At 47.4% G+C, this 13,522-nt stretch overlaps 1 protein-coding gene across 2 annotated transcripts in view; it reads right to left on the bottom strand.

Annotated features, from left to right (window-relative positions):
• CBX7 (chromobox 7) overlaps nt 1-12,499 on the bottom strand; it is a 61,620-nt gene extending 49,121 nt beyond the window's left edge. Inside the window, exons 1-2 of one of the 2 annotated variants that reach the window (XM_078683510.1) lie at nt 11,227-12,499; nt 7,831-7,874 (exon numbers count right to left, since the gene is read on the bottom strand). In XM_078683510.1, coding sequence (XP_078539636.1) covers nt 7,831-7,874; nt 11,227-11,295 — 113 coding nt within the window. In that variant the 5' untranslated portion in view covers nt 11,296-12,499. The remainder of the gene's footprint in view (nt 1-7,830; nt 7,875-11,226) is intronic. The other variant, XM_078683502.1, reaches the window with a different exon arrangement.
• Between the last annotated feature and the right edge of the window lie 1,023 nt (nt 12,500-13,522).

The raw sequence follows: 13,522 nt of genomic DNA, 5'->3' as shown, positions 1-13,522 counted from the left end.
ACGCGTCAGGGTCATGGTCAGTGTGCCTGGTAGAGCGCTTGTTTTCAATGTTTATCTTGGGTTGCTTAGCGTCGGGCTTGCCCATGTCGCCAGCAGCCAGCAAAGCGCACAATACTCGCACCACATCACTGCAGCACTACTCACTACTCTCTCGGCTGCACGTCAGCTGTGCACCCACAATTTCAAAGGATAGGTCACTACCACTGTAGTTTCAGTCCACTGTACCTGGCCACCTATCACTGAAGAATGCACATCAGATCAAACTGCGAGAACATCTCATGTCTTGCTCCACTGCAGGCAGAGGCAGCGCTTCCCGCGCTATATATCCAGTTTTATGGGCACTTAGTTAGCCTGCGAGCAGGGAAGACAGGGCTCCCGCCTGATATCTGCTTTCATCTGTTCGGCCAGGACAACCGCAGTAAACAGGAGTTCGCAATTATGGCCCAGACTCTTCTCTCTCCCCGCACCTTATCCAGACAGAGCTCTATATCCAGTGTTCCCGCCCTCAGATCTGGATCCGTTTTCTCCGTCACAGCTTTAGTATAAGGAGATCTCCTGGCCAATACAGTCTATGCATGCATCGTGATCACAGTCTTTAAGGCACAGGGATTAATAGCATAAGTGACCCCCAATATAGTTTCATCTGACCTGTGTGTTCACGTTGTAGTGGGTCCGTGTGTGACGCCAGCCACCACAGTCACTATATATCGGCCTCAGGCCAATTCACCAAAATGGCGGCTGCCGCTTCTCAGCGCAATCCTCTTCTGATCCACTCTGACTAGCCGGTGTATCCGGGCATGTCACACCCGCCGGGGAAGGACGCAGAGCCCTCCGCAGCCCCCGACTATGCTCCTCACCGTCTCACAGCCCTCCTCCGGTGCAGCAGATTCTCACGGTCCGAGGGCAGTGCGCCGCACACTCCCTTCTCCTGAAAGGGTCAGCTGCAGTGGGTCCGCAGCTGCCCCCCCCCCGGCCAGCCTCCACTGCCTCGAGCTCCGTTCACTGGCGCGGCTCATCCCGGGGTCTCGATTTCCCGGCACCCGGGGAGGGCAGTCTATTAAGATCTCTGTGCGGCTTTACGATCCTCAACGCCTCCTCAGGGTGCCACCTTGCAGGGATCATGAGAGGGACTATAAGATGGCGCCGGCCGCTCTCCGCACCTCGCTTCTTTATTGCATCTCGGTTATCCGCTGGCTTCCGGTGGCACCTCAGGTCTGCCTGCTACCGTGGGGATCAGCACATAAGCAGCTTCCTCCACTGGCCTCCCGTACTGCCGTCCGCTGACTTGAGCACTTCTGGTAAGGTAGGCCCACACAGCTGCGGGCTCCATTTTCGAGATAGCCGGGCCCTCGCTTTGACCGCGCTCCAGCCGCCCTGCAGCCCAGCCTCTCGTATCCACAGCGTTCCACTTGCGGTCTTTGTGAAATTAGTGCCACCGCAGGCACCAGAGTTCCCCCAGCCCAGGAAGGCTTGTTGGCACCGCTATAGCCTCACCGTGTGCAGGATTACGTTCAGGATTTCTTCCCGGCCGGCGGAGCTCGCTTAAGAAGTGAGCATTTCGCAGCTCAGCCAGCCACGCCCCCCATTCCTTTCAGAATTGGTTTCAGATTTTCTTCTTAATCATTTCTTTGCCCAATTTTTTTCCCTAAGAATTACTGCTCTCCAGTAGGGAGGTTGCTACATGGCAGTTATAAAAGTCCTTCGATTTTATTATGTCGACATCAGAACAGGGTCTCTACTTGTAAAGAGCCCACGCTCCCTTGGGCATTGTGTCTTGCATGATGCTGCGCTATCAGCAAACAAAGCTTTACAGGCAAGCGAATGGCTTATTTAACCAAAGGAAGGAAAAGCAGCTCCCGAATGCTTTTCCCCCAACAATTTGCGGCCATTTGTAAAATAGCTTCATGCAGACCTTTCTGCACTTGGACAATATCCTACTGCCTTGACTCTGCCTGAGCAAATATCGTGGTAGGTGAAGCAGCATTAAAAAATATATTTGGTTACGTATTGCCTGGTGTTACGTGTGCAGTCGCCTCCCCACACCCTCAACTCCGACCTGTTCACGCGAGTTATGGAGATTTTCTTGCTATTCTAGAGCTTATGACTATTAATGTAAAGTCTGCAATGCAGAAGGAAAATCTAAATGTTTGCAATCCTAGTTTTGTCTTCATCTAGTTACAAACCCACTCAGCTCTCTGGCATAGACTTCAGAATGGTTAAAAGCTGTGAGGTAGGATTCCACAAAGCCATCACAAATGACTGAGGCTCTGAAGCAACTCACAATGCAAAACATATGGAGATATGGAAGCTTCAATCCCTCTAAACGACTGTTAGTTTTTCGGCCATCCATAGCAGTATTTCCCACTATTTCCTACAGGTATACTTTAACACTTATGTAGAAAAGATAAGGCGCACTGTTTTAAATGACATCATATCATTTTAAAAGATAATTAAAAACAATCTGAAAAATGTTCCTTAGGTAGGCTACAGCTGCTTACATACACACCCAAAGCATGTATAGGATTTATATAAATTGAAAAAGGGTTCTGGGATCAAGCACATCTGTGGGACTATTTTAACTTTTATGACTTAAATGAAAATATCAACTTTGCAGAACTAGGATTAGAAGTATGAGCTTCCTTTTTCAAGAAGCCTGCCAAAATGTACCACTGTGGTTAGAAAGCGAAAGTCTCTGCTGGTGCTCCTGTGAGATGAGGTGAAGCTCAGATGCAGAAGAATAAAAGATCAAAGCAGGTGGCTCCGTACAGTCTCATAATATTCTTAAGGAATCATGTAGCAAAAGACAATTAGTTGTGAATCAGATTCGGTTGGGGAAAATATTTTGCCAAGATCTTAAAGGCGAACATACACGTCATTTTTAGGTCTCGCCTGTCGATGCGCATGCGCATCGAGCTTGCGAGCCTATTGCGGCTTAAACAGTCTTTAACCAAGTTGCAAGGAATCGTGGCGATTCCTTGCAGTGCCCGTGACTTTTAAGCTCAATGCGCATGTGCATTGAGCTTAAAAGCGCGTGCACATCAGTTCCCTCAGCCGCAATCGCCGTCTGTTCCCTCAGCCGCATTCCTCCGACACCTTTTGAAGTGAAGCTTAGCTTCACTTCAAAGGCCCCGGCTTCTTCACACCCACATGCCGCTCTCCCCGCTCCGCCCCCTCCCCTCCCCTGCCCGCCGTGTGCATTTCTCCTCCGCCGGCCGTACTTTCACTTTGACGGCCGCAGGCCGTCACTCGTGTTTCTCCAACTTTCAGCGTGCGTGCTTGTCTTTCTCTTTACCCATCTCCCTTTTGTTTACCTCATTTTTAGTACTCTTGTTCTCTTCTGTTGCATGTTTACCTTTTTTTTTTTAATTTGTCATTCTCTGCCCATTTCTCCTTCTGTCTGTTTTCACTGCTAACCCGTCGGATGGACACTTTGACGGCCGTGTCGCATTTCTCCTCCCCCTCCCCTTATCTGCCTTTCCCTCCTCCTCCTACTCTCCTCCCCACTCTCTCTCTCCCAGCACAACCTTGTTTTAAGATAGCCTCCTCTGGGTCTCGTTTAAACTTGTTTCCTTTAACCTTTACTTTTTGTCTGCCTCGCACAAGAAACCCCTACCTGGTGTGCGACGTATTTTTAAAAGTTGTAATTGTAAATTGTATACACATAGTGCTTGCCAGCGCCGAACGAGCCGTTAAGCGCTTTGCAGCAAGTAGTACGCAGCTCTGGAGCCACATAGGGAGTAGATCAATAATATATTCTTCCTTTTCCTTGCAGAATTAGTTTCAGCTGAAAAATAGCATTGTAGTAATACCACATGTTCGTATGCCTCGCACAAGAAACCCCCGACATGGTGTGCGACGTATTTTTAAAAGTTGTAATTGTAAATTGCATACATATAGTGCTTGCTAGCGCCGAACAAGCCGTTAAGCGCTTTGCAGCAAGTAGTACGCAGCTCTGGAGCCACATAGGGAGTAGATTAATAATATATGCTTCCTTTTCCTTGCAGAATTATTTTTAGGCTGAAAATTAGCATTGTAGTAATACCACATGTTCGTATTTGCTGCTACTTAAACCGTCACCGAGTCTTTTTAATAAGACAAATCTCTCTGTTGACAACATGCTCTGCTATTAGTCTGGCTGTCATGATTGGCGATCTAATTTCTGCTTTTTTTTTATTAATATAAAAGGGAAACAGATTATTTTCTGTATTTATTTACATTTTAAAAAAACGAAGCACGTTGAGCCTTACTAAATTACATCCTTCGGGTTTGCATTCGGGCGGGACAGTTTTCCATTTGAAATTAAAATGAAAACTGCATTCAACGGTTGAAGCAATCAGTAGCGCCTTGAATGAGTGCTGCAATGTGTAGAAATACTGAGGTGAACGCGCCCCTGGGTATTTTAATCAGAAAGGAGAATGCATTGTTGTGTTTGTATTATTTACACTCAGTAAGATGGAGAGCAACACAGCGCGACGGGCCTTTGTGAGAAGGTTTTTTTCAGCGCTGAATGAATGAACACTTTAACAACTGGTGTTACTATGTCCTGTTTACTTTTTCCTTTAACCTTTACTTTTTGTCTGCCTCGCACAAGAAACCCCCTACCTGGTGTGCGACGTATTTTTAAAAGTTGTAATTGTAAATTGTATACACATAGTGCTTGCTAGCGCCGAACGAGCCGTTAAGCGCTTTGCAGCAAGTAGTACGCAGCACTGTTCGGGTTCCTCTTTACAATGAGCCACGAGGAGCGCGTGAAGTGGATGGTGGGTGGCAAATGGACTCAAAGCGGCCGGTCGCTTTGGTGTTCGGATAAGCATCAGATAAGGATCTGTCTGGCCTCGAACAGCTTCAAGCAGCGGCAGCCTGCCCTTCACACGCCGGCCTCCCAGCCAGCCTGTCTCTGAGTGCCAGCACCAAAGAGGGGGGTTTGATGCCCTAAATGAGTATTCCTTAGAATTTTTATGGGCGCTCCTTGCAGTTTGTAGTTACATATTTACAACTGCAGCTCGCCTGAAGAGCAGAGTGTGTGCTGGGTGACTGGCAAGCGAGCAGCAAATCCAACAGGCTGCTGCAGTGAACTGAAGGGACGAAGGAATACAATAAATCATATTTATAATAAGAAGAAGACAAACCTGTTGTATGACATGTGGGGAAGACCCCGGAGCTGTCGTGAAAGTTAAAAAAGAAACTTAAAGATAGTCACACAACGCCGAGAAGAACATATCTTTAAATATTCGTGCCTCATTTAGACGATATTCAACAATTGTACCTAAGACAGGATTCCTCGTTCCATTTTGTATCTTGTAATATTATACTTTTTGGTAAAAGCCGGGTTGCTTTGAATCTGGAGCGGATTCACTTATTTTTCAGCTCGAAAAGTGCTGCGCATCAGGCACTTTAGTGTAATTTCTCTTTTCCAAGCCCCACACAAATACAATTTTATGTATGTATGTGGATAGATTTGTATAATGCTCGCAGACAGTCGTACATTACAGATCGTGTCATACCCACACCCCTTGGCCTCCAGTAACCCCAAATGCACCCTGCTCCCGCCAACATATTTTGATTTGTAGAAGGTATATCTGTTTTAGAGGTAACTCCAAATTCAGGTCTACAGCGTCAAGCACTCGCAAGGCAGAACAAGCAGACCGCCCACCACAAACCCCCACCTCCAGTGTCCATAGAAGGGCAGCAAAACAACGGCTGATTATTCGGCAACCACCAGTTCTTTTTTGCAATTCGAGTTTGTTCTGATGCTCGCACTCACTCTACCGCCCTCACTCTACCGCCCTCACTCTACCACTCTAACGCCCTCACTCTACCACTCTACTGCCCTCACGCCCTCACTCTACTGCCCTAACTCTGCCACCCACACGCCCTCACCCAACTGCCCTCACTCTACCACCCAACTGCCCTCACTCTACCACTCAACTGCCCTCACTCTACCACTCAACTGCCCTCACTCTACCACTCAACTGCCCTCACTCTACCACTCAACTGCCCTCACTCTACCACTCAACTGCCCTCACTCTACCACTCAACTGCCCTCACTCTACCACTCAACTGCCCTCACTCTACCACTCAACTGCCCTCACTCTACCACTCTACAGCCCTCACGCCCTCACCCTACCGCCCTCACTCTACCACTCTACAGCCCTCACGCCCTCACCCTACCGCCCTCACTCTACCACTCTACAGCCCTCACGCCCTCACTCTACCGCCCTCACTCTACCGCCCTCACTCTACCGCCCTCACTCTACCGCCCTCACTCTACCGCCCTCACTCTACCGCCCTCACTCTACCGCCCTCACTCTACCGCCCTCACTCTACCGCCCTCACTCTACCGCCCTCACTCTACCGCCCTCACTCTACCGCCCTCACTCTACCGCCCTCACTCTACCGCCCTCACTCTACCGCCCTCACTCTACCGCCCTCACTCTACCGCCCTCACTCTACCGCCCTCACTCTACCGCCCTCACTCTACCGCCCTCACTCTACCGCCCTCACTCTACCGCCCTCACTCTACCGCCCTCACTCTACCGCCCTCACTCTACTGCCATAACTCTGCCACCCACACGCCCTCACTCTACTGCCCTCACTCTACCACTCTACAGCCCTCACGCCCTCACTCTACCGCCCTCACGCCCTCACTCTACCGCCCTCACGCCCTCACTCTACCGCCCTCACTCTACTGCCCTCACTCTACTGCCCTCACTCTACTGCCCTCACTCTACTGCCCTCACTCTACTGCCCTCACTCTACTGCCCTCACTCTACTGCCCTCACTCTACTGCCCTCACTCTACTGCCCTCACTCTACTGCCCTCACTCTACTGCCCTCACTCTACTGCCCTCACTCTACTGCCCTCACTCTACTGCCCTCACTCTACCACCCTACCGCCCTCACTCTTGCCCTCACTCTACCACTAACGCCCTCACTCTACCGCCCTCACTCTACTGCCCTCACGCCCTCACTCTACTGCCCTCACTCTACCACCCTCACTCTACCACAATAAAATACACTGCACATATTCTTCACCAAAGTAATTTACAATAGTTTAAGCTATTGCTATTATAAATTACAAGAACTTTTATTTAACTATTAATTATTTAAAAAAATTAAAAGCCATTTGTATTTGTTATATGAATACATGTAAGTCACGTACATACAAAACATGTGGCATTACAAATGCTATAGGTGTCACATTTGAAAAAGTTAAAAGTATTGGCATTGTAAATGACAAAGCAATTAATTTTGCTATTTTCAAGACCAACACAAAAAAAAAGTTGTCATTTACAAAACCAAAGCTCCAACTCTTCTAATGCGAGACCTATTGCATTTCCAATGCTTGTTGGTGATGGGAACATTGAGATAAGGAAGTAAAAATCTGGAACCCAGACTCAGCTGAAAATTTAGATTACATGAATGCCACGCACTGATATTTTAAAGGAGAAACGGAGTTCTCTTTCAGATAACAAAAATTCAGTTACCCCATCTTGAGTTTCTTTTTAAAATTAAGGCTTTTACCTAATTATTTTTATGATTATGATTTTAATTTACTTGTCCACGATATTCTGTTTCGTTAGCACGTTTCAGTTCAAGACTTATTTGTGCATGCCAGAGATAAAAGATTTGCTTTGGGTCTGTAGACAAAACATGGGCACCTGTTCTGGGTCACGTATCCCCAGTTAGTGATGGACTAGTTCTTTTTTGGGTTGTAAATAAACATGACAATTTTGTTCTAATATAAGATGACAATGTTGTTCTAATAATAAAGAACTATTATTAGCACGATTAAAGCATGTAAAAAGGTGATAAAAGTAATAAAGCTTACTTCGGTGGCCATCCTTTCCATTTCACCAAATATTCCACTTTTCCCTGGAGAAAGAGAAATAAAGTATAAAAAGGAGGTTATTCAAGGCAAGTGTCAGTACATGCTCTAAATAGATACAAAGGTATACAGCTGGTATTAAGTGGGCTGGGTTCTCTTGAACGAGAATAAAACCTAAATGGGCTGCTTTGGCCCGTTCCTCATTTGGCCCACTCCATCGGACTGCCCCACCCAGTATTTCTCAGATCGAGCTGTATGAGGCTACCTTTCTTCCTCAATGTACGGATTTATTGGGCCCATCCGCTGATGATAGGGGCAAGAGCTAGGGGTACACTTGTCATGGGTGTTCAAAGTGGTGCATTAATGGAGGGACTGTAGCCCTCTCGTACATTTCTTTAACCAAGTCCAATCCGGCGAGGCAATCAGCTCCAGTCCAATGGCTTGGGATACAACTCTTGTACATGTCATCAATTCATCCCACAAAAGCAAGATCGACTAGTCAAGCACTGGTAGCAGGAATACTCTCCTCTTGCACACTTCTTTTCCATCATGACAACCCTCAAATTGTGGGAGAAAGCCAGTGGTATTGCACATGTAATCAGGAGCAAAGTTGCGTTTAGGTCTTTTCTGGACAAACGATACAATGCAATGATGTATCGTCTGGGATTCGACTGCGATAAATGAGGATGAAAACCGCAGATGATGCGAGATGACAAACCCGTAAGCCTACTTTAACTCCAACCACGAAACCAGTGAATGGTTGTCTGGAATTAAATTCAAATAATTAAACATCTGTGAGTTTTTATCCCCTGTAGATGGCAGTCTTGCATTACCTACGGAGTGGTGTTTTCTTTTCTTATGCCTTCAAAGTGTCCCCATAGCTTATTTGTATTTCTACTTTTTCCTTTAAGGGGAGTACTGCAGTTTTCTTCGTGTTTTTAAACATCCCTCGTGTTTTAAATAGATTCATAAAATATGAATACTATTTATTTACGGAGGTAAGCCGCTGCCCCTACATTTCGTTTTAAAATTCATCATATATAACTAATTTCCAATCCCTGCTGTACACTAACTTCAGCAGTGGGCCAACCTCTCACCTCACTGCCTTCGTATGCCGCTGGGTTGGGCTCAGGGCAAACCGTGAGGATAGGCCACCGTTCAGCCCACTTAAGGTTTGTGCTCCAGAAGTTGGGCCGAGGGCCAGGTTCTGCGCCCAACTCTACCGTTAGTCAACCCCGCTGTGCACAGCCTGCCATACATACTAAGAGTTATAGCACATCATTTGAGCGAGCCCGGAAAAGGGCTTGATCTTTGCTTGGGGTCAGAGACTCATTAAGTTTTTTCCCCTTTTCTTCTGGAGTCAGAAGTGATTTGAGAGCTAACCACAAAATAGTGGCTAATTCCGGCACCTAAAATAAGTTTCACGAATCGTGAATCTTAAGTGACTAGCGACACTAGCTAATCTTGGTATTTTTCCTAGTGCGGAACCGACCCTCAGATTTCCACACCTTGCAGTACCCCTTAACCCTCCCATAGGGTCAAGCACCTGCGAGGGCCGCACTTGGTGGATGTGCAAACATTTTTACAGCAGGACATCCGAGTCACTTTGGAGTTGACTCGAGTTTCAAGATAGCTGAAAAAAAATCTCAGCCCTTATTAAGCTAATCACATTTCTTAACTTAAACAACCTGAGTGACAGGAATGGCTTTCAGGTTATTAAGGCAGGTATGTACAAACGTATAAACCCTTTAAAGCCTACTAAATCGTATTTTTAATTCAAATATCACAAGAACTACTTAACACCAAAGCACGCGTTTTCTTAAAGTTAGACTTTCGAGCCAACTGGTGTAATTTTCCATTCAGCAGTTTGGCCTGAAGGTACAAGCAAAGGCTAGGAGCCAACTTGGTTAATGACCCCCCCACCCCCTTTTTTTTTTTTAAACCTCCCCACCTTTAACATTATTTCCCTGCACTTCTCCGCACGAAAATTGGCATGTCGGACGTTAGGTAATTAAACTCGAGATATGCCAAGTTTTGAGCAAATCCATCCACGGGTCCAAATTCATGGGGGCCCCCACAAAAAAAATCTTTAGAAAATGCAGCTGCACCATAACTACACAGTAGCAAGCATCACTGTATAATGTAATACTTACATACTCACAAGATATATTTACATACATAATCTTACTTTCCTGTCTTCCCGACAAATCTTTGTTTGCGATGCGTTTAACATTCTGCATTTTGAGGCCCGATATTTCTGCATCACAATATTTTTTTACACTTAAATAATTATTACATCACCTAGAGAGGTGCTATTTCAGCACAGCCACAAAGTAATCCCAGTAGGACTATTACATCTCAGCAGCAAATCATTCTAGGAAGTGTGACCTCATATAACCTGAAATTAACCTTCTAGGATTTCTTCGAGGACAGAGTGCCGTCTTCCATCCCGTTACCCAGGCCACTCTTTGGGTACATTACGACATCAACATCCCTTCTGGCACCTAGTGAACATCTTGGCCAAGCCAACTGAAGCCATACCCAGCTTGAAGCAATAACAGTGAAACCATCAAGTTATGCACACAGAAGGACAGCACACCAAACAATAAACCAAATCCGGATATCTTTCATCAACATTGCTACCTGGGTTGTGAACTCTGGTACATGCCAGAACCTTGTAACTTGTGACAAATGCAGATGGGTCCGCGGACTGGATCACACGAGTCAAACAAATCAGTTCCTCAGGCAATTGCTCTTTAAAACAAAATGTTTAAGACTTTTCCCAAATCTCCCAGGGAGAGCAGGACTTGTTCTAAAGATGGCTGGGATAAGCAAGGTGAAGGGTCATACGGGGACAAGACGTATTGGGTTGTTGTTCCACCTGGCGGTAATGCACCACTCCAGAGTGTGTAAAATATCTGGGGAGACAGGATCACGTGCGAGTGATGTGATCTAATTAGTGGAGCTCGTACCTGATGAAGGACGAGTTATGTATAGATTGTATAATAACCATGCTCCAATGGGACAAAGAAGAGGAGGCAGCTTGGCGAATCCTTTGAAGGTTGTCACGCCATGACTAGAATATGGAAAAGTAAGGGAGTAAATTCCTGTATTTGAGCAGGCATTAAGAACAAGGTTGTGGGGGCTAGAGCTGGCAATGTATATTAGGTGTGGCTATGTTCTACAGGTGTACAATAGGGATGTGAAGGTCACTTTAATGGGCTTTTCAGGCAATAGCCACATGCTGCAAACACCTGGGGAGATGCAGGCCCATGTAAATATTGGAGTATGAACAAGGAGGAATTAGATGACAGATACCCACGTGGACTTCAGATACCAAGTGAGGGGAATTGTGGGGTTTCTGAAACAGGCTGGGGGTCCTGGGTGCTTTCTCCTCACCTTCCTGATGCGCTTCTTGCGGATGTTTTCCACAGCGAAGACCTGCTCTCCGATGGCTGACAGCTCCATGCACCAGTCGGGGCTAGAGGCCCGGGGCGGGGTGAGAGGCTCGACACGGGGCCCCACGAAGGCAGCAAGGGCCCTGAAGGGCGGGAAGAGACTCAGCGGTTCAATCGTGCAGGGTGGCTGCCGCGAGCAGGAGAGAAGAGTAGGTTCGGACAGCGGCAGCACAGGGCAGAGCCCCGCTAGGGCAAGGGCCGCAATCTTCACCGCTTGGTGGGCGCCCTCTTGCACTACACCGACGGCCTGCAGCCGTCTATTCGCGAACAAGCACCCGCGCAATGCTCTAGCAAAGCCCCAAATCTGCAATGCCTGGTGTGCCTTTATTCAATAGCCACCATAACAAACTGAAGCACCATGGGAAGGCTCCTTATGCACTGTGAGCAACCCCAGTGTGTGCGCCCCCACAACGCTAGCTGCTCTCCTTTGCAGTAGGATTGTGCTGCCACCCTGACACGTTAGCAACCCTTTCTCACTGTATCTTTCTAAGAGGTTGTGCTTTGACCACGCCCTTTGCCATGCAGTGCGTGTAGCGCATCCCCAACCTCGCCTGACACTGCACCAAACTATCTTTGCAGTGCCTTTCCACCGTTGTATGTGCTATCTAGCAGTGAGCCTCCCCCACTGCTCTCAATGAAGCTCAATAACGCACGTGTTTGGCGCACCTGTATCAGGGCCTTCAGACACACCCCCTTTAGCAGCGAGCAGACCCAAGCTTGTAAATGCACAGCGAACAACGACCCCTCGGTGGAATGCAAGTAACCACATATAACTCTCACAGGGAAATAGTCCCTTGTTGCAATTCCTGCAACGTATAACCACTCAGTGCAGTGTGACACGCCCACCCTCAGTGCAGTGCTCGCAAGGAACCTCAGTGCAAGGCGCCCCCTTCCCTCGGCAGCGCCCAATGTCCCCTCCAGTGTTTGCAATGACAGTTAACAGTGACGTGCAGTGATGACGCAGAAGATGCGCTCGTGACGCACTAAGGAGTAAATAACGCCGTCGCCTGCGCAGCTGCTGCAGCCCAACGCTTGCGACGGAGCAACTGCAATAGCGGGCGGGCCGCAGGCTAGGAACGCAGCCCCTGGGCTAGGATAGCAGCTCTTCGGTGAGTGACGCAGTCCCGCTGCCGCCCCTGCACAGCTCTCTCTGCCTTGCTCTTCCCGCTTCTGGAAAACAAGCTGCGCAACGTTTTCGCACCACGCCTGCGCATTGCTGACTCACCGCCCTCACGCAGACTTGTAAACACCCACGTGTCTGCGTCAAAACAGTGGCCATCTTGGAACGGCATTAACTGGGCAGTAGATGACTTCTCTATTCGCCGTTTTCAAAGTATTATAGGAAGGACTTCCGAAAGGTCAAGTAGAGTAGGTGGTACTCCTTTGACAGTATGTAGGTCCTGCGATCTTTTCGGAATGATGACATACAGGCAATCTTTGTAGGGCGCTGCGGCACGTTGTGGTGCATCCATAGTATGAACTCGAAGTAATGTCCATTTTGGAATGGGAAAGAGAGCACCTCAAATCAGTATATAGTGACTTCCAGAGGATGCTAATCTTAGGTCCAAAGCATTCCAAAATGTGGCAGAAAGTTTCGAACACACTCTAAGAGTGGTATTCTGTAGCCAAGTGTGTGACACTTTGAGTAACACGTATCTTTTACTGTCTGAGATACAATTAATGACTTGCACAGTCAAAGAGTTTTTGCAGTTGCAGGTTGTGATGTCGTAAACTCTGTAAGTAGGGATGTTATTATTTCCTACTCCGCCAGTCCGGATTCTTTTCTGTTTCTCGCTGTTAACGCACAGAAAGACATCAACAGAGGGATTCCATTAGCCAATTGAGTTTCACAATTAAAGTGAGTCTGTTATTTTAAATGTAGTTACCGTAAGGTGAAAAACCAACAAAAACACAGACAGAATTATTTCGTCTTTTTTTAATTCACGCTTTTTCCCACACATCCCCATGCGCTAACACTACCTCATTGCAATGAGTATAGTGTCCTGCTGTTGAACATATCTGTGCATCTCAGAAGAGACTGCTAAGGAAGGCTAAGACTCAGCCAGCAGAGAACATCTTGGATCTGGAGAGTGCTGTGATGCCACTGAATTCAAACTGTGCTGCCATTGACAGCCGTACTCCTCTGAGTGCAGCACGTGCTACTGACAGGCTCTGGTGGAATCACAGTCATACTGCCAACATCACTGCTTGGAGGAGAAACGTGACTGCTGACGGCA

Source organism: Lissotriton helveticus, chromosome 1_1 (genome assembly GCF_964261635.1).
Source record: "Lissotriton helveticus chromosome 1_1, aLisHel1.1, whole genome shotgun sequence".
Taxonomy (NCBI): domain Eukaryota; kingdom Metazoa; phylum Chordata; class Amphibia; order Caudata; family Salamandridae; genus Lissotriton; species Lissotriton helveticus.
This window is presented reverse-complemented; position numbering and strand designations above follow the sequence as displayed.